The 22,196-nt window shown below is 34.1% G+C and overlaps 1 protein-coding gene across 1 annotated transcript; it reads left to right on the top strand.

The window, feature by feature from the left end:
* The first annotated feature begins 5,372 nt into the window (after positions 1-5,372).
* LOC129889652 (lysine-specific demethylase JMJ13-like) lies at positions 5,373-11,852 on the top strand. Its single transcript, XM_055965049.1, has 11 exons — positions 5,373-5,829; positions 7,068-7,446; positions 7,733-7,889; positions 7,968-8,187; positions 8,568-8,621; positions 8,716-8,795; positions 8,870-9,147; positions 9,349-9,744; positions 9,840-10,183; positions 10,292-10,561; positions 11,050-11,852. Exons 1-11 carry the CDS (start codon positions 5,827-5,829, stop codon positions 11,410-11,412), a joined length of 2,544 nt encoding a protein of 847 aa, XP_055821024.1. The 5' UTR covers positions 5,373-5,826; the 3' UTR covers positions 11,413-11,852.
* The last annotated feature ends 10,344 nt before the right edge of the window (positions 11,853-22,196 follow it).

Below are 22,196 nucleotides of genomic sequence, written 5' to 3'. Positions count from 1 at the left end.
AAGCCTTTCACAAAGCAAGGGTTGGTCCTATGTAGTGTCCCTTGCATATACCCACAAGCCTTTCACAAAGCACACGGGCGAGGTAATCACGTAATTATCAGAAATCTATCAAGGCTATTTCGTCTTTTCACTTAATTTCTAATCAAAGTACTTGACCCGTACCTCGGGTCTTATCATTAACTAGGCCTTTTCATATCGTTGTCAAAAGGAGGAAGCGCCACTTGTACTCTTTCATTTCCGAAAGTACCCTTCGTTACAGTAAAAAGTGATCATTTGATTAGACATTGAACCAATCAAATTCTTTTGAAGTTAGTTGAGTGAATTATGTTGTTATAGGGGTGGGTAGGGCCAAGTGGTCCTTTGTTTTTTTTGGTTGATAGGAAGTTAGTTACTAGCAACTTCAATTATAAAAAAGGGAAATTTTGTCATTTGTTGCAAAGAATATAACAAGTGTATTTAGAGATTTCTATTTTTTCCTTTTTAGGGGGTTGTTTGGTTGACTTAATCCTTATAGATGAGTAAATTTGTTAACTTTTGTTTTAGTTGACTTAGTTCTTAATCACTTTGTAAGGAAGAAAGCAAAAGCTTTATAGGTCAAAATAATTCCTTATTAGATGTAGGAGTAGATTGGTTAGTGTGAACAACTAATAAATGTTAGCACTACTATCATAATTAATAACCCAATGTCTCTTTTATATTTAACTAAACAAAGAATAGAGAAGTATTAAGGAAATGTGCTTAGATCGATATAACATATTTGTAGTTACTGAGGGATGAGGATGGTGGCGGAGCTAGAATTTCAATTAAGGGTGTCAATATATAAAAAAGTAAAATTGCTAGAAGTCACAAAGTGTCAATATATATATTTATCTAGCTATATAGTGTAATTTTTCGATGAAGGAATATCAATCGACCCCTCAAGTATATGTGGTTGCGCCACTGCCTGAGGATATGATCTTACATTCTGTATATGGAGGTCAAGATTTATAGGATAGAAGGTTAGTACGTAATTAAGTATTATCTAATTTTTCTAATCTATATTGTTATAATAATTACTCTCATACTATCTTATCTGTCGTTTCTATTATTACATGATGTTTTATTTGTTTGGTTATTGGATTATATGATGTTGTTATTATCTTTTCTACTTTATTTTTTTCATTACTTCTTTATTATTATATTTTATTTTAATATTAGATATTGATATGGCTTACTTGAGTCAAGGGTCTATAAAAAAACATTTTTAATTTTATAATATAGGTGTAAAGTTGCGTACATACCACCATCCCCATATTCAACTCGTGCAATTCCGAATATGTTGTTGTAAGCAAGAATTAATAAAAATCACTCAATCTCTATAATTCCTACCACTTCAGTTTGATTTATCTAATTTATTCACAGTAAATCTAGACTAAATTTTAGGCTGGACTAAGTAAATGTTGACTGCTAAGAGTTATGGTTGGATATTTATCCTTAATTAAAAATGTTGGATTCAAATTTTAAAATATGCAAAAAGAAAGTTTGAAAGAAAATACTTCTCCTTTATAATGAGCCTTACGCAATAAAAATCGAGATCAATTATAATCCTCAAACATTTACCAAGTACCAAGTAAGAAACTAAAAACTTGAAGTAAATTTTTGTTGCTTTTGTCCTTAAAAGGAGGTGTGCTAGAAACATATTGAAGATTGCCTTTATCTATGGAAACCATCATTTAATTTACTTATTCAAAGAAAACATACCATACTCTTTTCTCACAAAATGTCTATGTCAGTGTTTGATCAATTATTCAAGAATATTTATGATCATTTTTATATACAGAGATTTTGCTATGACCAATATGGACTAAAAGTTAACCAAATTAATTGTGATAAGTCACTTTTGTCAACTAAAATATTCTGGTCCTTTTTCCCATTATATGTTTCATTTTCTCTAAAATATGCTTGTCATCATGATCATTTTTGTCTAATTGAGGCATCATACATAATGTGGTACGACAAGATTTAAGGTATAGAAATCATTTTACTTATCTTCCATCATCATTTTGTTCTATAATTAAGGAAATAAAATTAATATTTTCATTAATTAACTTTCCTGGTTAGTTTCTGAAATTGCTCATGCAACTTTTACTTACCTTTCTCTTTCATCTTGCATAAAATAATTAAATTCCATAACTGAAAATATACATTTTAAAATAAGAAGTAAAATACGATAAACTCTAAACGATGACGTCTTTAATTATGATCAACTATATTAAGAGCAATTAACATATCATAATTAAGTCAACATTTCATTTGTTATTAAACTCATCTTTCTACCAACACCCTTTGTTTTTTTAAAAAAAATATTTATCATGTTTCCATCAAAAGTTATCCAATAAGAAAGCTGTTTAAATTCCATTGAAGTTATTACTCTACTTTTTATTTCAATTTATATGATAGTATTTAATTGCATACAAAGTTAAAAATAATAATAATTTATTTTCAAAATTTATGATCTAAATGAAATCATAAATATTTGTGTGGTTTTAAATCATCTCAATAAAAATAAAAATAAATATTTTAAATAAAGAAAATGTGATATATAAATTGGGATATAAGGTGTATTAAAAAAATATTTTTTATTGAACCATAATTGAGTATTATAGCCTCTCAACACGAACAAGATAGGACTTAGATCTCCGCAGATTACTTATATCCCCTCGTACTTCACTAATAAAATTATATTATTATTATAATAGAGATTAGCCGTAAATAAATAAATAAATAAAGTAGAATTGTACGCGCGTAGCTCACGGTAATAGCATGTGACTATATAGTGTAGTTGAAAAAGTCATGGGAACCACAAGCTCAGCTCAGCTAAGCCGAGCTTGTTAAAAGTAGAGAACTTAGCCGAACCAAAAAGCCGTAGACGAGTTGACGGTTGGCACATTTAAGAAGAGTCAAAATGTGGAAGAGGAGCCGCCGCCAAGCGAAGCGAAACTATTTCTCTCTTGTCCTTGAAAGCTTCGTTTTCGCTGACTGCGTCTGTGTTCGGTGTGAATTCTAATCATTGCTACCTTCCATCCATCCTCCGCGTAACCAAAATTTAAAAAGATTCCCTATCAGCTAATATTGAAATTTGAAAATGCTAATCTTCTAATTTAATTTTCGGTCCTCATATTTTTTTCTTAAAAATTATTTTTTCGATGAGTTAAAATTACACCATATCATATATAGTTACCTCATTTCAATATTGTTTAGACATACCTCTACCTCTTCTAAAGGTTGCTAAGATCAACCTCTTACACTTGCTCATTAAATGTATATATAAACGCATAAAACGTTTATATAAAGTGTCAATTACATTGTTTTTTTTGAAAAATTAAATTGTGATAGATTCGTAAGAATTTTTTAAATATATATTTACCATACATTGAATTTCAGAAAATTCTTACTTTGTCATTTATGAATTCGACGACAAATTCAAAATCAATAAACTTCAAATACTAATTTCATTTCTTTTCATAATATTCTTATAATTATAAGATTTTCAAAAATAAATATATCATATTTTTTTATTTGATTATACAAATTTATTATTAGTAATTATACATGAAAAGTTAAAATTAAATTCATCTTTCTCTTGAGTCATCTCCCGTGACGGAGCTGTTCACAAGGCCAGCTATTTCCGTGCTGGCAATTTCTTTGTTCCTTCAGAAAGCAAATCACACAGTTTTCATGACATGTCAGTATCTTGCCACGTGTTCTTACCCTCTTCTCATTGATCCACGTTTTGCTTGTCAATAAGAAAATTACGCCCACGTTAGACAACTCCCCACTTGCCTTTTCTGAATATTTTACTCAAATGACACATTAACCCCTTACCCGACGCATTTAAAAAGAAAAAATTATTGAAAACATTCCTAATTTCTCTGCGAATTATTAGTTTCATTCTAAAATTATTTATAATTTTTAAAACATTTATTTCTTGATTAATTGTACTTAAATAGAAACTTTTCTCGAATTTTTATTAAGAATCTTATGTTCCTACAAGAATTTAAAATTATTTGCTATGTCATGTGGTAGATTTGAAGTATATTTAAATTTAGTTGGTCAAGTAAATGAGTATTTTTAAACATATGAATAGCCAATGAACAAAATTAATAATATATGTCAAATTTAAGATTGTTTTCAATTTATTTTTTTTTAATAAAAAAAACTTTACAGGGAGAGAATTGTCATTTACGTTGGTCTTGTATAACTAACAGAAAAAGGTAGGTTAAACTAACAACAATACGTGCGAATATGGTAACTGTTATGCACATGGATCTTTGATTTCACTCCCAAACGCGGAAGAATAAATCTCTACAATCCATTTAGTGATTAAAGAAGTAGTCCACAAAGTTGTTCCGTGTACTTTAGCGCACACGAGTACATTTCTCCTGCTTCTTCCTTCTTTCCCTTCTCTGACCGCAATAGAAACCGAATTCGTCTTAATTCCAAAATTACCGTTTTCTTTTTTAAATTCCAAAATCACCCTTAATATTTGTAATCACCAAATGTATATTACTACTCATTTAATAAAATTTATAAAGAAAACTCCACCACAAGTTTTGTGCCTCAGTAGAATTTGAATATGTAAAATGCACTTAATTCAGACATTATTTTGTGGAATTTTACTGATTTACTGTTGTTGTTTGCTTTTATCTTTAGATCAAAATCTTAAATTATATATTTTTTTAAAAAACTAATCTATTTAAATAAAAATATTAAATTTTTTAGTTTATGTAAGTGTGATGTGAAAATTTAATTTTACTTTTAGGATGCAACCTTTTGTTTTATTATATATAGTTATATTGATTATCTTTTTTAACTATCAAATTTGGAAATGTTGCTTTCTAAAATAAAATTAGAAGTACACTTGAAATTCAAAGACCTCAAAATGGAAGTAATTCAATTCAATTTGTCTACCTATTTAAATTTTTTTTATGAAAAGTAATTACTCTCTTCATTTTAATTTGTTTATTCAATTTTAATTTGACACAAAATTTAGTTTAAAAAGGTTTTTTTTTGAATTTTATTAACTTAAATTAAAAATATATAAATTGTAACAGAGGAGTAACTATATTAGGGGTATTATTGGAAAAGCATGTTACAGTAACTGTTCAAAAAACGGGGCATTTGAAGGACGGCTGGCATTTGGTTGAACGAACCTAACCAACCACCACTTTCCTTCACACTTCTGAGTTTTTACCAGTAAACTAATTATAAAATAGTTTATTCATTTCATATTATATTTTCCATCTTTAGAATATAATAATAATATATCAATTTTCAAAGAAAAAATAAAAAAGTAAATGCATTTCCAGCTTTTGCTCTATATATAAAACTATAAATTTCCTTTATTTTCTCTTTTTCAGTTTTCTAAAAAGCCAATACTTCTGGATTTCCATTTACTGTTCCCCTTCCTCTCTCTCTCTCTTCCCTCTCTCTACTTGGAGGAAAACTTCTTCCTCTCGCCGGCTAACCACTTTTCCGTTTAACGGTGAACAGAGTCGCCGGAGAATTCTAACGCACTCACTCTTCGTATTTTGTTCAGTTTGATTAGTGCTTCTAGTTTCGCGTAACTGAGTCACTCGGTTGGTGGAATCGCTCTGATCTCTGAGTTTGACTCTATTCGTGCAGTGCTAAGGGAATGTGGCGAGCCTAAGGTTGTTTTTCTGGCGCCTTATGCCCTAGATCAGGATCTAGGGCTTGACTGACGGTTGTATTGTTGTTTTTGGCCCTTTTTTTTGTATTGTTTTATCTCTGAAGACGAAGAACAGTAGGGAAAAGCTTCGTAATGAGATGGTATGTTATCAGTTGGATGTATTTTGTAATTTTGTAACATTTTGAGTTCTGAATGTAAATTTTTGTTCTTTGCTTGAAGTTTGGATCTCAAGTATTCTTAAGATTCCAGTGAAAATTTACGAAGTTTTCCTCCTTATTAATTGCATTATTATTATTATTATTTCCCAGTGATTTCTAATGCTTTATATAATACTTATTTCACAAATTGTAATGAGTACTTGCTCATGTTATTCATTTGGAGAAAACTGAATGAAGAATAACTATTTTTAAAGGAAACTATGAGCTTATTTTTTTCAGTGTTCACAATAAATTCCTGATTGAATTGTATGAAATTATCACCAAATTTCTTCTTATTTCTGAAAAAAAAAACTTCACGAATTTAGTTTTGTACTGCTTAGAATTATTCCCTCTTTGTTTCAGATCTTAGTAGTTACATTTTGGGTCGTTTTAAAAGATATCTGCTTATGGATTGGCTTAATCCTTTGTACAATTAGTGTCTGGTTTTTGGTAGCTCAAGCTTTCTTCGCCCTCTGTACTTTTCCCCCGCGTTTTATTACTGTTGTAGATAAAATATGTTGACTAAATTTATAAAAACCTCTTTGAACCTATGATTTGGGTCAAAATTGAATTGTTTCTAGTTGTTAAATATTGAGACACAATAAATTTGTTAACTATCTTCTTATTATAGTTTAATTCTTAAATGGGTTTACACCTGTTTTTTCTGTGTTTTCATGAATTAGTAGTGTTCACACCTTTACACTTTTTTTCATAATTTGTACGGATAGTTTTGTGTGAGTAAACTTTTTAATATTTGCTTGGTTGATAACTAGTGCTCTCAGGTTATTATACTCCTGTATTTCTTTTGTATCTATGCTCTTAATCGCTCTCCCTTGGGTGTTGTTATTGCAAGCTTCAGAGGGGCAGGGGATGGCTTAATACATGCTTGAGGAAAATCCCCATGGTTGAGGCCTGAGGGCCCGTGAGAGCTGGTTTTCTTGGAGTTATTAATAATTGAATACCATATTTTTCAGACATGGTCATACTCTTTCCTCATTGTGTTGTGGGTTCCCTGTGTCTGAAAATGTTTACTACTTTACAAGTCAAGAACAAAGCGTCGAATGATTGGCTGTTTGTTCTGATTTCTGGATAAATCTTCTGGATGTTTTGGTTTGGCACTGTTATAAGACCTGTCTTTCTTACAGCTGATTAACCTATTGAGCTTATTTTCTCTGTGGCAGGTGGAAGAGAGAGTCTGCATGTCGAGGGAGGCTAAATTGGAATTTTTGAAGCGAAAGAGGCTTCAACGAATGAAAACAGAATCTTTGAATGATCTTTCTTGTGTCAGCAATATGCTGAGTAGAAGTGGAGGAGATGCCCTAAGATCTTCTGCTTCATGTGGTGTTAGAATCCAGGTTAATACTGATTCATATCCTGGATCTGGGACTTCTTTTAATGGAAAAGATGTTTTCTCAAAGCACAAGGTCGCAAAGTTTGACACTTCCAATCTGGACTGGATTGATAAAATTCCAGAATGTCCAGTATACTATCCAAATAAAGAGGAGTTTGAGGATCCTTTAGTGTATCTCCGAAAGTTAGCTCCTGAAGCTTCTAAATATGGTAAGGCTTCATCATTTTTGTTTGTTCGTCAAACGAATTCAGTGGTTTTGCTATGACTCTGCATGCAGTCTGCCTCTATCTAGAATGTTTTAGCTTTTCTTATTTGGAGTTGCTCTACAAAAAAAAAAAGAAGAACAGTAATCACAGCTATTCTTGCAATTTACTGACTGTAAGTTATATATATGATTTTTCTGGATTGTGTTTGTTTTTCTATAGGCAATTTATGGTGCTGCTGGTAGCTTCACTGTGACTGATAAAAGCTGATGCTATATTTAAAATGTAACAGGTATATGCAAGATTGTTTCCCCTATAACTGCTTCTGTTCCTGCTGGAGTTGTTTTGATGAAAGAGAAGGTTGGTTTTAAATTTACTACTAGGGTTCAGCCACTTCGTCTAGCAGAATGGAACACAGATGACAAGGTCACCTTTTTCATGAGTGGAAGGTTAGTTTTTATTTGTAATCGGTAATTGCTCCCTTTGGTTAGTTATATGCCTCACTTTTGACTTGTGTAATCTTTCAGGAACTATTCATTTCGAGATTTTGAGAAAATGGCGAACAAGGTATTTTCTCGTCGATATTATAGTACTGGATGCCTTCCACCTACATACTTGGAAAAAGAATTTTGGCATGAAATAGCTTGTGGAAAGACTGATTGTGTGGAATATGCCTGTGATGTTGATGGTAGTGCATTTTCATCTTCTCCCAATGATCAGCTTGGAAAAAGCAAATGGAATTTGAAGGTGTGATTCCTATTAACATGTTTTTCTGACTGTTTCCCTCCTTTTCCTCTCTGAATATTATTTCTAATTGTTGTATGAAATTGTCAACTTGTGTTCCATTGGGATGCACGTTGATTCTTGCCATGTTTTGGAGGTATCTCCCTCTTAAGCAGTCCTCTTTTGTTTGCTTCTCTTTTCTTTTCATCTTCTTCTTTAACTCCCCTTTTGGTCCCAAGGTAAATAATGAATCACCTATTTCATTTCCTGCTTAGTTTCTTTGACCACAACTATCCCCCTCCTGTCAACATTTAGCTGTAGTCCTAAAGAGGTCAATGGTGACCTTATTGATTTGAATAACTACTTATCAAGTTCTAATTATGTTCTCTACTTTCTTTTTTCAGGGACTTTCTCGGTTGCCTAAATCAGTACTGCGACTCCTTGAAAAATCGATTCCGGTACAATGATTATCTTATCCCATCTTCTATTGAAAATATGAACAAACAGAAAAATGTGTCTCAGTCTCTGATTTATGCAATTGTTAATTCCCAGGGAGTTACTGAACCTATGCTGTATATTGGAATGCTATTTAGTATGTTTGCTTGGCATGTGGAAGACCACTACTTATATAGGTTTGTGTTCTTTGATTTGAACCATGTTAGTCCTTGTTATTTCAGGGCCTAATCATCTTTTTGTCTGTTTGTAGTATCAATTATCAGCACTGCGGGGCAGCAAAAACGTGGTACGGTATTCCAGGTCATGCAGCACTTGACTTCGAGAAGGTTGTCCGGGAGCATGTGTATACCAATGATATCTTATCAGCTGATGGAGAGGATGGGGCTTTTGATGTGCTTTTGGGGAAGACAACACTGTTTCCACCTAATATTTTGTCAGAGCATGGTGTACCTGTATATAGAGCTGTTCAAAAACCCGGTGAATTCGTAGTAACTTTTCCTAGAGCGTATCATGCAGGATTTAGTCATGGTAAGAGTCTGTCTTTCTTTTACCCAAGTAAAAAAGGTCTATTTTTCCTGGTTTTAGTCCAAGGAAACGTGTGTGAAGTCTGCTTAATCAGACATCTCAAACAAATAATCATCTAATCCTCCATTATTTTATGCTTGATTGTTCTGGTCCTTTTAAGGATGTAAAATTTTGGACTTCCAAATCTTATGTCTTTATATGCAGGTTTTAATTGTGGTGAGGCGGTTAACTTTGCAACTGGTGACTGGTTTCCTATGGGTTCAATTTCTAGCCGTCGCTATGCACTTCTGAACAGGGTGCCCTTACTTCCCCATGAGGAACTTCTCTGCAAAGAAGCAATGCTTCTGTGTACTAGTTTGGAACTGGAAGATCCTGACTATTCCTCTGCAGACTTGATAACTCATCATAGAATCAAAGTTTCTTTTTTGAATTTGATGCGGTTTCAGCATCGTGTTCGTTGGTGCCTCGCTAGGATAAAAGCATTTTCAGGCATATCTTTATTCGCACATGGTACCATTCTTTGCAGCATATGCAAGCGTGATTGCTATGTAGCTTATCTTAACTGCAACTGCTATGCACATGCAGTGTGCCTTCGCCATGGTATTTTAGAATGAACCTTCTCTTTCTTTTTATTGTTAGTTGTATTGGCTATGCTTGTGGAACTGATTATTGGTCGTTTGGCTGTTGTTCATCAGACCCTAGGTCACTTGATTTTCCTTGCGGCAACAGTAGAACCCTTTGCCTCAGGGAAGATATATTGGACATGGAAACTGCAGCTAGACAGTTTGAGCAGGATAAGGTGGTTTTGCATGAAGTTCAACAGGAATCTAGAAAAACTGATGACTTTTCTCTTCTTTTAAACATGTTTCCACGAGCTGAGGATGATGGTTATGTTCCATACTGTGAAATCAATTTTGAATGGGCAGAGGACTCATTTGGACAAACAATTTATGAGGAAGCACCAAATGCTTCTGCTCCTGTTGTGTCTGATCTTGACTCTTCAATGGAGCCAAAAGATAATTTTTCCACTGGTGATAATGTAAGTGGTCTTCATTCTGTAATTTTATATCTGCCATCTTTTGAGTTCTGCCTTGAAGAAACATTACTTCTTTGTTTGGCCTCAAGCTAATCCAGCTCTCAACTGCAGGTACAGGGAAATGCTAACTGTAACTTAGGGGATAGTTCATCAATGAAGCTCCATGGTGATGTTTTTAGTTGTGGGAGTGAAAGATCAGAGATTTCATCAAGTGCTAGCAGTTTTAAAGTCCATCAGAAAGTAGCTCATGAGATGGATTGTAGAACTGTTAGAGATCAAGACAGTGGTGAGTCTGATACAGAAATTTTCAGAGTGAAGAGACGTCCTCGAGCAGAACATAGAAGTGTACATGATTCAATGTCTATTAACAGTGAGAACCAGGTAGAGTTTAATAGAGTCATTGATGCTTTTTAGTTGAATCCAAATATTTCATCAATTTCATTGCAGAAGGGGTGAAAGATGTTTGATTAAATGCTCCTCTATTTTTTTCTTTCTTTTTCCATATGTCCACAATTTATACTTTTGTAGTTATTAGTGCAAGGACAGTTCTTATTATTGCTTCTGTCCTTGTATGTTTGGGTATATGTTAGGTATTTATTCTATATGGTAAGTATCATATATTATGATAAATAATACCTATTATCATTAATATATATATATTTATTATTAACGATATCGGCAACCCTCTAAATCCTCTACAGCATCATACCAAGACCGCTAGATCTCCAGCACTCTAACATGATTCCTAAACCACCTACAGCATTTCCTTCTCTTTTCTTATCCAGCTCAGGAGGAATATTGAAATAGTTTTATTTTACTATAAGGATTTTTTTGGTATCTTACAAATTTCTTCATCTTGACGTTTGCAGAGTTTTAAAAGATTAAAGAAACATCAATCAGGACGGTTGGGGCCATTGTGTTTGCCAGAGCATTCCCCGACTTATGATATAAATCATTCAAGCCAATCTAAAGAAGCATTGGACTTTCATCATCCCAGAGACAAGTCAGTCAGAGGTGGTACAGTTCCGGTGTCTATTAAGTTGAAGAAAGGGGCTGCTTATGAACAAGCATTGAGCAAGCAAGATGAGCACAAGAGAGATCACAGGTTCCAGTTTGAATTGGGGCAGAGCAAGAGGGAACCACCCAGAATAGAGAGTGGGTCGAAGCGTTTAAAAGTCAGAGGTCCTTCAGTTTTAGGGTTTGGAGGCAGGATGGACCGATTAGATAACTAACTGAAAAAGTAAAGAGCATCTTGGCTTGCTTGTCTGTGGAGGTTGGTGGCTTATAGAACCTGACTTTGCTAACACATATTCTCTAACGGGGAGCTAACAACACGATAAAGAAAGTTGAGCATTAGATTCAAGAGGGTATATTCTTTGTGCAGGCCTCTAAAGTGGGGCAAGTAGCACACTGCTGATTCTTATTGTTCTCGGAGAACCTCTCTCCTTGCTATTCCACTATAGATATTAGTGAATTCTCTCATGTACATTTTATTTTTAACAAGTTGATCCGATTCTTGTGAGGTGCAAATGGGTATTCCCACTAGCCCTCTGATTTAATGTGAATCTGCTGCTTCCCTAGTTTAGGGTTCATTATTCTTTTGTAGCTTCGGGTCCCTTTTTGGTCTCGAGACTACATGAATAAATACATAGTATTTTTTAACCCCTTGAAACCTTTACTTCTCGTTATCAATCAGTAAAATATACTTGTAATTTCGTATTTCCTTTGATTTTCCAAAGTAACATTGTGTATGTCGTTTAATTCTGGAATTAGCTATCCTGGGAGATAACTTAACCCACCATGTATATGGATAACTTATCTCATTACTATGGTATAAATGGTGGGATAAGATATTCCAAATTTGCCAACCAAACAAGACACCAAAGTTTTATTTCTGGACTATTTATGCTTATCCCTTACAAATGAACCCAATAGTCACTGAGATGTGAACTTACTCTAATGACCTTTTGGAATGGGCTGTCTTCTTGATGGCTTCCATTTACCACAGACGTTAAATGGATGAGTTGGACCGAAATTGGGTTGGGTTAAAATTGATTGTCATTTGCATTATCTTTTTCAAATTTTCATATCATAATATTTCGCAAGTTATGTCAGACATGATTGTAGTTTCTCAATTTTTATGTCTCGTTAGGCATAAAATACAATCAACTAAAGGATACACATTGGTCTAGTTATCTAATATAACTTTTTTCTTTTTTTGCTTTAATTTAAGTTTAACTCGTTAGATTAAGTCTTGGAACAATCGATCTAGTTCTTATCAAGTTTTAATTTCGATTGGTTTTCTTATTATTTGTCTAGGTAGCATATGGAACTAAACAAACTTTTTCTTTATTATGGTAGTATATCAAGCATAAAAATTATTTTTCAAAATTCTTTTATAGATCAATTTAGATTACATATTTATTAATTTAACCTCTAAATAAATTGAATTAAACTGCTCAAAATATATTAATAAATGATTAATATATTAACCCGCTCAAATTTAAATGGACCGCACAGATCACTCTCTTTCAAGTGAGAACACTACGAATACAATTGGTAGTTATTTGGTCCTTCTCTTTTAACTACTGCATATAATTCAATTCAATTTAATATTCGATTTCATCATATGGCAATATCGCCTATTTAGTATCTTTTTTTTTTAAGGTAAATATTATTTTCTTTTTTATTCATTTGTAAAAGAGGTAAATATAATAGTTTTGGGTACCATTTACCCTACACACACTTTCCCTTTTGAGCCCTAATTACTGTGTTCTTCTTCTTCTTCGATCTTCTTTGCCATTCTTGCTGTTCTTGTGAAGATGATGAAGAGGCCAAAATATGTTGCTATGATGGTTTCCTTCTGATTCACACCAGCTTATTTGCTCTGTATGTGTTTTTGTTGCCTTGAATAGTCAGAAGATGACCATTTTCGTCTTCTTCTTTGATCTTCTTTGCCATTCTTGCTGTTCTTGTGAAGATGATGAAGAGGCCAAAATATGTTGCTAGGATGGTTTCCTTCTGATTCACACTAGTTTGTTTGCTCTGTATGTGTGTTTGTTTCCTTGAATAATTTGTGCTCTTCTCCTCTTAGTGTTGAAGATGATGAGGAGACCATTTGATTTGATGGATTCTTTCTGATTCACATCCGATTGCTCTGCATGTGTGTTTGTTGCCTCGAATTTTATTTTGAAGGTGGACCTTTCCTTGTCTTCTTTCTTTTTCTGTCTTTGTGCTCTTCTCCCCTTAATGTTGAAGATGATGAAGAAACTCAGTGTGGTTTCCTCTGATTCTTTTGTGTGTTTTCTGAAAGTTGTGAGATTTGTGATATGCCTTGTTTGCCTTGATTCAACTAAGTGTATTTTGTAGACCTGCAAAATGAACAAACAATTAGTAAAGACATCAAACTCATTCTCCTTTTTGTGTCTCCAGTTTCCCATTTCCTTTTTCCTCCCTTTCCTTCAACATTTCTTAATTCTTAGATACGGAATTTGACTCTTATCACTATTTAGGATTCTTCTCATCTGTACGTTCAACTCCTCAAACAAATAAGCCTGCAGGGGACCCTCATCTAGGGCATAATTTGCTAAAGCATCTGCCAGTTTATTTGCTTCCCTTAGGGTATGTTTGAAAATGACATCCAAATTTCTCTTGTATTCCTCCACCTCCTCTACCCAACCTGCAATATTCCATGGAGGTTTCCATTCTCTATTCAAAATTCTTTGAATAGCTTGGGAATCTGTCTGGAAAATGATGTTATTTAGTCCCTGTTGTTTACAGTACTTCAAGGCTTCCAAAAGAGCCACAGTTTCTGCTTCTATACTGGTGGCATAGCCAATTTCCTCACTCTTAGCATATATTAAGTTTCCTTCTGCATCTCTCACACAGTAACCATAGGCACTCCTCCCTGGGTTGCCTCTGGATGCACCATCTGTGTTGCAAGCATACCACCCATGTGGAGGTAGATTCCATCTAACTTTTGTTACCTTCACTCTTGCCTTGCCTCCCTCTAGCATTTGGATCAGATTTTTCCATCCAGGGGGGATAGTTCTAATTGAGGGATTTCTATATTGTACTAGTCTTTGGATAGAAACTATGACTAGATATATAACTGAACTATTAATCTTTCTATGTCCATGCTTGATACCATTCCTTCTCTTCCAAAGTTCCCACATTATAATTGATGGCACTGCAGCATAAACCTGTTTCAGTCTGTTAGTAACTGGTGCCATCCACCATTTCACAATTATCTGTTGCAGTTGTACCCCCTCCATCCTTATTCCTGCAGCCTTATAGAAAAAGGACCAAGTCTTTTTAGCTGTCTCAGATGTTAAGAAAATATGATGTATAGTCTCTTCTCTAGGATTTATACAACACCAACACTTTGACACCAGAATAAAGTTCATCTTCTTTAAAACATCATCTGTAGGAATTTTGTATTTCCAGCATCTCCACATGAAGAAGGAAATTTTAAAAGGCAAACCCTTTATCCACATGAACCTGTAAATATCCAGTTTTGGTCCCCTTTGCCTAATAAAATCCCAAGTTGATTTAATTGTAAATTCTCCACTTGTGTCTAGAATCCACCATGGTCTATCAAAGTCTCTTTCTTCCTTGGGTATGGTTATATTGTCTATTATATGATCAACAATATCTTTAGCAAGTATTTCCCTAAGTTTTTCTCTATTCCACCTCCCCTGCACTACCATTTCATTAACATTTTGAATACTTGCATCATAAGTATTCCCTGGATTTACATAGTATAAAGCTCCCAATCCAGTCCAATTGTCTAGCCAGAAAAGTGAATCTCCTTTCCTCACTTGCCACCAGATTTGGTGTTCTATTAGGTCCCTGGCTTCTAGCATTCTTTTTCAAGTCTGTGACCCCTCTTTCCATTGCACCACTGTAGCATGCTCTTTCTTACAATATTTGTTGGTCATAAAATCTCTCCACAGGGAAGGTTTTGTCCTAAAGTTCCACCATAGCTTACAAAACAGTGCTAATGCCACATCATGTAATGATCTAACACCTAGGCCTCCTTCTGTAGTAGGAACACACATCTTATTCCAAGCCACCCAGTGTCTACTTCTGCCCCCAATTGTGTTGCTCCAAAAGAACTGAGCAAACATTTTGTGAATTTGTCTGATGATTCCAATAGGAGGGTTAACAGCTGATAGCATGTGTATTGACATGCTTTGTAGTACATGTTTAATAAGTATTGCCCTTCCTCCAAAAGATAACATTTTACCCTTCCATCCTTGTAATCTATTCATGATCTTGAGAGTCAAAGTATTAAAGAATTCCTTCTTTCTCCTACAATGATAGATAGGGCAACCCAAATACATAAAAGGAAATTCTTTTCTATTCATGCCAGTGACAATCTCCACTATTATACTGATGTCTCCTGCTACTTTATTATGCATATAAACAGCACTTTTGTTCATATTAATCTTTTGGCCAGAAGTCTGCTCATATTTTCTCAAAATCCTCATTATTCTTTGCAAAGAGACCATATCTGCTGAAGTAAAGATGATCATGTCATCAGCATATGCAAGATGATTTATTTTTGGACTCCATTTAGGCATGCCAAAACCTTTAACCTGCATATCATGATGAAGTACATTTAGGCTCCTTGTTAAGACCTCTGCTGCTAGTATGAATAAAGTAGGGGATAGAGGGTCCCCCTGCTTTACTCCTCTAGTAGATTGGAAGAATCCTTGTTGTTGCCCATTAACCAAAACAGAGTACCAGTTATTGCTAACAATTCTATAGACCATGTCTATGCTCTTCTCTGAAAATCCCATGTGTCTGAGTACCTTAGTTAAGAACAACCAAGATACCCTGTCATATGCTTTTTCCATATCCAGCTTTATAGTAACATTTGCTTCTTTTGTTCTTAGCCTTATATCAGATACTATTTCTTGAGTCAATAGTATGTTCTCCACAATACTTCTATTTTTGACAAAATCAGCTTGATTGAGAGATATAATATTAGGTACTTTGGCAACCAATCTCTCATGTAACAGTCTCGAAAAAATTTTGTTCACAAAATTGCTCAAACTAATTGGTCTCATATCAGAGAAGGTATTAACCATATCTTTCTTTGGTATTAATACCAAATTAGTATGGGTGACAAACCTGGGTAATTTTGCACCACAGAAGAAAGCCTTCATCATATTGGTGACATCCTGTCTAATGATATCCCAGCAGGTTTGATAAAACACCCTAGTAAAACCATCAGGTCCTCCTGCACTATCACTATTTAGTTGGAAAACCACTGCCTTCACTTCTTCTTCAGTTGGCTCTGCTTCAAACATCACATTGTCCTCCTCAAAGATCATTCTGGGTAAGTGATTCAGAATTTCATAGTCCTTAGGATCTTCTTCTTTTGTGAACTGAGCAGTGTAGTATTTGATGGCTTCAGTACTTATTCCCCCTTCTTCTTCTATCCAATTCCCATCTTCTCCTTGAATTCTTCTGATTTGCATTCTTTTCCTTCTTCCCTGTACATGGGCATGGAAAAATTTTGTATTTCTATCCCCATCATGGAACCACTGCATCCCAGCTTTTTGTTTCCAAAATTCTTCCTCTAAGTGTAGATATTTGTTTAAATCAGCTTGGACTTTATGCAATTCTTATCTGTTAGTAGCTGTTGGACAGTTTTGAAATTGATTTTCCTTTACTTTAATAATCTCTTCAAAAGTTTCAATTTCATGAAATATGTTCCCAAAAGTTGTTTTACTCCATTGTGTCAAAGCTACTTTCACTTTTTTCAATTTATGGTGAAAAAGAATGAAAGGATTTGCCATAAACTCAGCTGTCCAGTTTTGTCTAACTATTTCCATAAAACCTTCCTGCTTTACCCACCAGTTCAAAAACTTAAAAGGTTTTTTGATTCTTCTATTGTCTCCTGTATAAGAAATTAACATAGGGGCATGATCTGACCCTCTCCTGGTCAGATGGTTGATATCAATACTAGAATATTTTGTTTGTAACATTTGATTACCCAAGCATCTATCCAATCTCTTGAAGATGTAATTACTGGAAGGCCTCCAAGTTTCTCATCTTCTGAGGTTATTGCATTGAAATCACCCCCAATCATCCATGGAATATTCACTGAGGTAGATACATCTTCCATTGAGTCCCATAGCTCCAGTCTTTCATTTTGAGTACACTTTGCATACACTAGTGATATTAGCATCTCCTCTTGACTTCCTCTAATTCTCAATTTGATGGTTAAATGTTGTTGATGGTCCATCATTACATGATAGTCAAAAATATTATCCACAAAAGCCCAAATCTTACCTGATATATTAGCCACTGCATGCTCCATACCCAGCCTTCTTCTATATTCCTATATCCTGTCTGATTCTTGAAAAGGTTCCATTAAACCAATAAATCCAAAATGATGTTTTTGATTCATTTTTGTCAATCTTGTAAAAGCTTTCTTGGTATTGACTGACCTAATATTCCATATAAGAGCATTCATCATGGTTTATTAAGTTTATTAATCTGCCTTCTAGTATGGACTCCACCCCCAGGTGGGATACTTGTCTCTCTTGATATCTTTCTTTTTTCTTTTCCTCCTCCTTTTTGGAGATACTTTGGTGAGATATCTCCTGCTCTAACAGCTGCTTCAAAATTGTGCTCTAAGGTATGTTCATCTAGGTCTCTACTACCTCTTTCCATAATCATTTTTGATATTGTTGATATGCCATGCTCATGTTGCCCCTTACTGAGCTCTTGATTTTCCCTCTCCTATTCTGTTCTTTTTTTTGTTGTTGTTTCTTCATTTTCCTTGTTTGCTTTATTATTTTCTTCTTGCTGCTCTTCTATCTGTCTCTCCACTTTCCACCAGCTGTGATTTTCTTGTGAAGTCACTTCTTTATTATGACTATTGTATTCCCTTCCTTGCTCTATTTGGTTTAGATCTGGAGTCTGAAATTTTACCATGTTATCTTGTGCATCTGATATTATTTGTTCCCCCCTGCTTGTGGCTGTTGTCTTGCTGCTGTTTGCACTATATTGGTTTCTGCTTTGACTCTTTTGTTTGTCCTCCTGTTGTTGAAGCTTTGAAGCTGTAGATTCTGTGTGGACTTTCCTGTTTGGTGACTGACTGTGTATTCCCTCAGGTAAGCTATCCTCCATTCTTGTTCTTGTGTGACTGCTGTAGATCTCTTCTCCAGATTTGCTGCTGTCTTCTTGTGGTTGTTCTGTGACATTTGTGTTATTGTCTATGTCCTTTGTTGTGCTTTTATTAGTATAGAAACTCTTTTCTAGCCATGTTCTAGTCTCTTCTTGTGCCATTTGTTCTTTATTTGTATTATCATGGTTATCTGCAGTGTCTTCCAGTACTGCAAATGCATTGGTATTTGCTACCTCCTTGTTCTTTTGTACTGGACTCACTTCCCCAATTATAATCCCTGATTTATCCTTTTTGTATTTGCTCCTCCTTTGCATCCATTCTTGCTTACCAGTATTTTGCCATCCCCTTTTCTCTTGATTGACTTCTTTGTTTTGTGTTTCTGTGGCAGTACCTCCTGTATGTTCTTTCCTGAGATCTTCTCTAGACTGTTTTGCCAATTCAGGATTAAGGATTCTACATTCCTTTTCCTCATGTCCTTGGAGTCTGCAGTGTTTGCAATATTTTGGTAGGTAATCATAATTTATCCTTACCCATTTTGATTTTAATATTCCTGCTTCATCTTCTTCAGCAATGTTTATCCTTTTAGGTAGAGTTGCTACTAAATCAACTTCAACTTTGATTTTTGCGCAGCTTGGCCTTGTCTTGTTTGCTGTTATCAGATCTACCGTTAGCGGTTTTCCGACTGCAGTTGCTATGGAAAACACTACCTCTTTAACAAAGAAATTTGGAGGCAGTTCAGGAAAGCTTATCCACGCTACAGCCCTTGAAGTTTCTTCCTTTGGATTGAACCATGGATTCCATATGAACGATCTCATTTGGCAATATCTGTCATGTACTTTTATGTAGTACACAGGGGTAGACATCATTTTAACATAGTCTTCCAGAAAATTTAGACGGATCAGAATGTGTCTTTCATCAAGCTGTCCTATGATTGGTAATCCTTTAATTCCACACTGCATTGGAATTACCTTTCTTAGTTCTTTTATATCAATGTTGTCATATGAAAACTTACCAACTACTGCATATTGTAGTTTCTCTTTTTCTATCATCTGTTGTATCTCATTGGATTTCCATGCAATAAATGGTTCCCCGTTGATGTATGAGATTTGCTTTGATGGGATTGTGAGAGTATCTGTATCCAGATTTGTGGGCTTAAAAAGATTGGCATATGTTTGGTTTTGTGTATTGGTCTTGAAATTTTCAGTATGTAATACTGTAGGTTGTGTGCTTAGTTTGTTGATTGTATTTTGGGTTACCGGAGGAGGTCTTCCTCCGGTTTGTTCGGCCATTCCGGCCAGTGGCTATTTTGTAGTAATGTTTAAAAGGAGAGAGAGAATATGTGACGGCTAGGGTTTTGTGTTTGATCTGGAACATCACTATTGCCTATTTAGTATCTAATTTCAAATATATGCAGTTATTTGGTGACATGAATTTTATATATTTTATCAAATTTTTTTTGTAGTTTGGCCTTCACAAGGCCACATTTCAGGCAAAATTATTAGAAGTCTAACGCGAATTTTTCAATTTTAGTCACATACGTCTGAAATTAGTTTCAAGCGGATAAACTCAAAAAATAATAATTTAACTTCAGATATAAATCAAATGTTATTAGCTTCAACAGCGGGTATTTGTATACTTCACCATGTTTTTGAGAATCTTCTTATTTTCAATAAAAGCAATTTGAAAATATTTAACCCGATTTATCATCTTTGATAAATACTCAATATAAGTGTATAATACGTGTACATGTTGATTAAATACATATTATACTTGCTAAAGTTTGTAAGAAAAATAAAACTTTTACTCTCTTTCCCAATTTATGTGACAATTGAAATTTTAAGATTCAAATCTATAAACTTTGACTGTGAATTGAAAAAAAGAAACTTTAAATTTCTTGACATAAAATTTATATATTTAAAACTATATAAAAAAATACTATAAATTTTAAATAATAAAAACATATTATTTAAAAGACATCAAAAAATTCTGATTAAACAAAAATTTGATTAATTCTTGAAATTTCAACCATGACGCATTAATTCTTGAAATTTCAACCATGCCGCATAAAGTGGAATGAAGGATAATTTAATTTTCGTCTTGGTCTTTGTTGGACTATTGTGTAGTACAGTCTTTATAAATTATCGATTAAGGTGAGTATATTTATGTAAAATTTACATATATCCCACTAGTTTATTAGCTAATTATTTAGATACACTCTAATTTATAATATTATGAATTTTATCAGATTTTGGTGCGACCAGATACGTTCAGGTACATGTATCTAGTGTGTATCTAAATACATTGTTTCGGAATGTATTCACATGTATCTGTGATATATAGATAAATCTCGCTCGTTTACTTCGCCTCCCTCCTATGTCACTCCCACTCTTCTATGTATCTAGTGTGATTCGCATGTATCTGGATACAATATACATGATTATCTCGCTCACCTTCCTCACCATCTCGTTCGCCTCTCTCCCTATTTTTAGTGTATATGGTAGTAAAAATACGTATATTTAGGTGTATCTTTCTCAATATACGGTAGAAAATTCGTAATTAGTGGTAAGATACGTAATTATTTAAAAGCATATGTACAATTAGTATATATGGTATGGATGTATGTCCAATAAAGTAGTATATTTATCGGGCAATGATGGATTAAATATATTTTCTAGCTAGTTGTAAATTGTTTTTAATTTTATATTATTATTATTATAAAATATTTTATTTTACACATGAAAAATCTCTGTAGTGTCAACTTGTAGTGTTCAAATTGTAAAGAATTCAATTGGCCCAGTTCTGCTAAATTTTCATGCAGACTAGCTTTACTAAACTAATTGGGCCAATCATGAAAATGTGGACGCTGAGAGTTCAAAGGACGGGACGGGGGGGGGGGGGAGGGGGGGTTAAAATTATGCAGTTGACTATCCCAGAAGCTTAGTCGACTTGACCTGCAAATTAATCAATATCACAAGTAACACAAGATACAATGCGTAAAGTAAATAGAAACATAATGTTTTTATACTGATTCAGAACACCGATGTGGTGTCTACTTCTAGTTTCCTTGGGTTATAAGGATTTTCCTTAGAGCTTTTTGTAAATGGTTGAGAGCACAGATGAGTTCCAATTGAACGAATGTTATCTCTACCAGATGAGTCTTTCGTTGACACAACCTCTACCTGTGTAACCTACACTATTCCTTTCTTTCTCTTTTTCTTCTACAATTGTATTCTTTGCAAGATTACAGAGTACTATGAAAGATGAAAGAAAACTGATTGATTACAAGTTCAAGTGAAGTTGTGAGGTCTTCTTGACGGAATGAGAGGCCTTTTATATCCAGCTTTGGAGAGGTAGCCGTTAGCTCTAAATGGGAAAATCCAAGAGATTTTCATTCATTCAAGGATTTGTAATGTTACATTGATCGAGTGTACATGTTCATATCAGATATGTCTATGTATTTTTCTTTAGCCGTGGAATCTTCAGTGTTTTCTGCCTTGTACATAAATCTTCTTTTCCATGTAAGCGAATCTTCTTTCCTCTTTAATCTTTAACTCTTTAATCTTTAACTCTTGATGTCACAGTGCTTGATTTCTCCTTAATTGACCTTCTTATCAAACTAGTGTTCTCTTGTGAAATCTTCTTTTCTTGACTCTTGATGTGATCAATGCGTGGATTCCTCCTTGATTGATCTACCTTCCATACCAGTGATCTTTTTTCTTTTTGCATCTTTGTGAGTTGGTTGTACTGATTTTCCTGTACCAAGTAAGAGTCAGTCATTAATCATTATGCAAAACAACTTAGGTGCTAACAAAGGCCACGTTGTATCCCTTACTCTCCACCTCACAGCCTGAGAAAGGTTAGGTTAAAAGA

Source organism: Solanum dulcamara, chromosome 5, assembly GCF_947179165.1.
Source record: "Solanum dulcamara chromosome 5, daSolDulc1.2, whole genome shotgun sequence".
Taxonomy (NCBI): Eukaryota; Viridiplantae; Streptophyta; class Magnoliopsida; order Solanales; family Solanaceae; genus Solanum; species Solanum dulcamara.
The sequence above is the reverse complement of the archived record's forward strand: the minus strand, read 5'-3'. Positions and strand labels throughout refer to the sequence as shown.

What these genes read in the sequence shown, in the direction of transcription:
- LOC129889652 (XM_055965049.1), top strand. An exon ending in GAAGACCACTACTTATATAG is followed by an intron (nt 8,796 to 8,869) that starts GTTTGTGTTCTT and finishes GTCTGTTTGTAG; the next exon opens with TATCAATTATCAGCACTGCG. An exon ending in TCATGCAGGATTTAGTCATG is followed by an intron (nt 9,148 to 9,348) that starts GTAAGAGTCTGT and finishes CTTTATATGCAG; the next exon opens with GTTTTAATTGTGGTGAGGCG.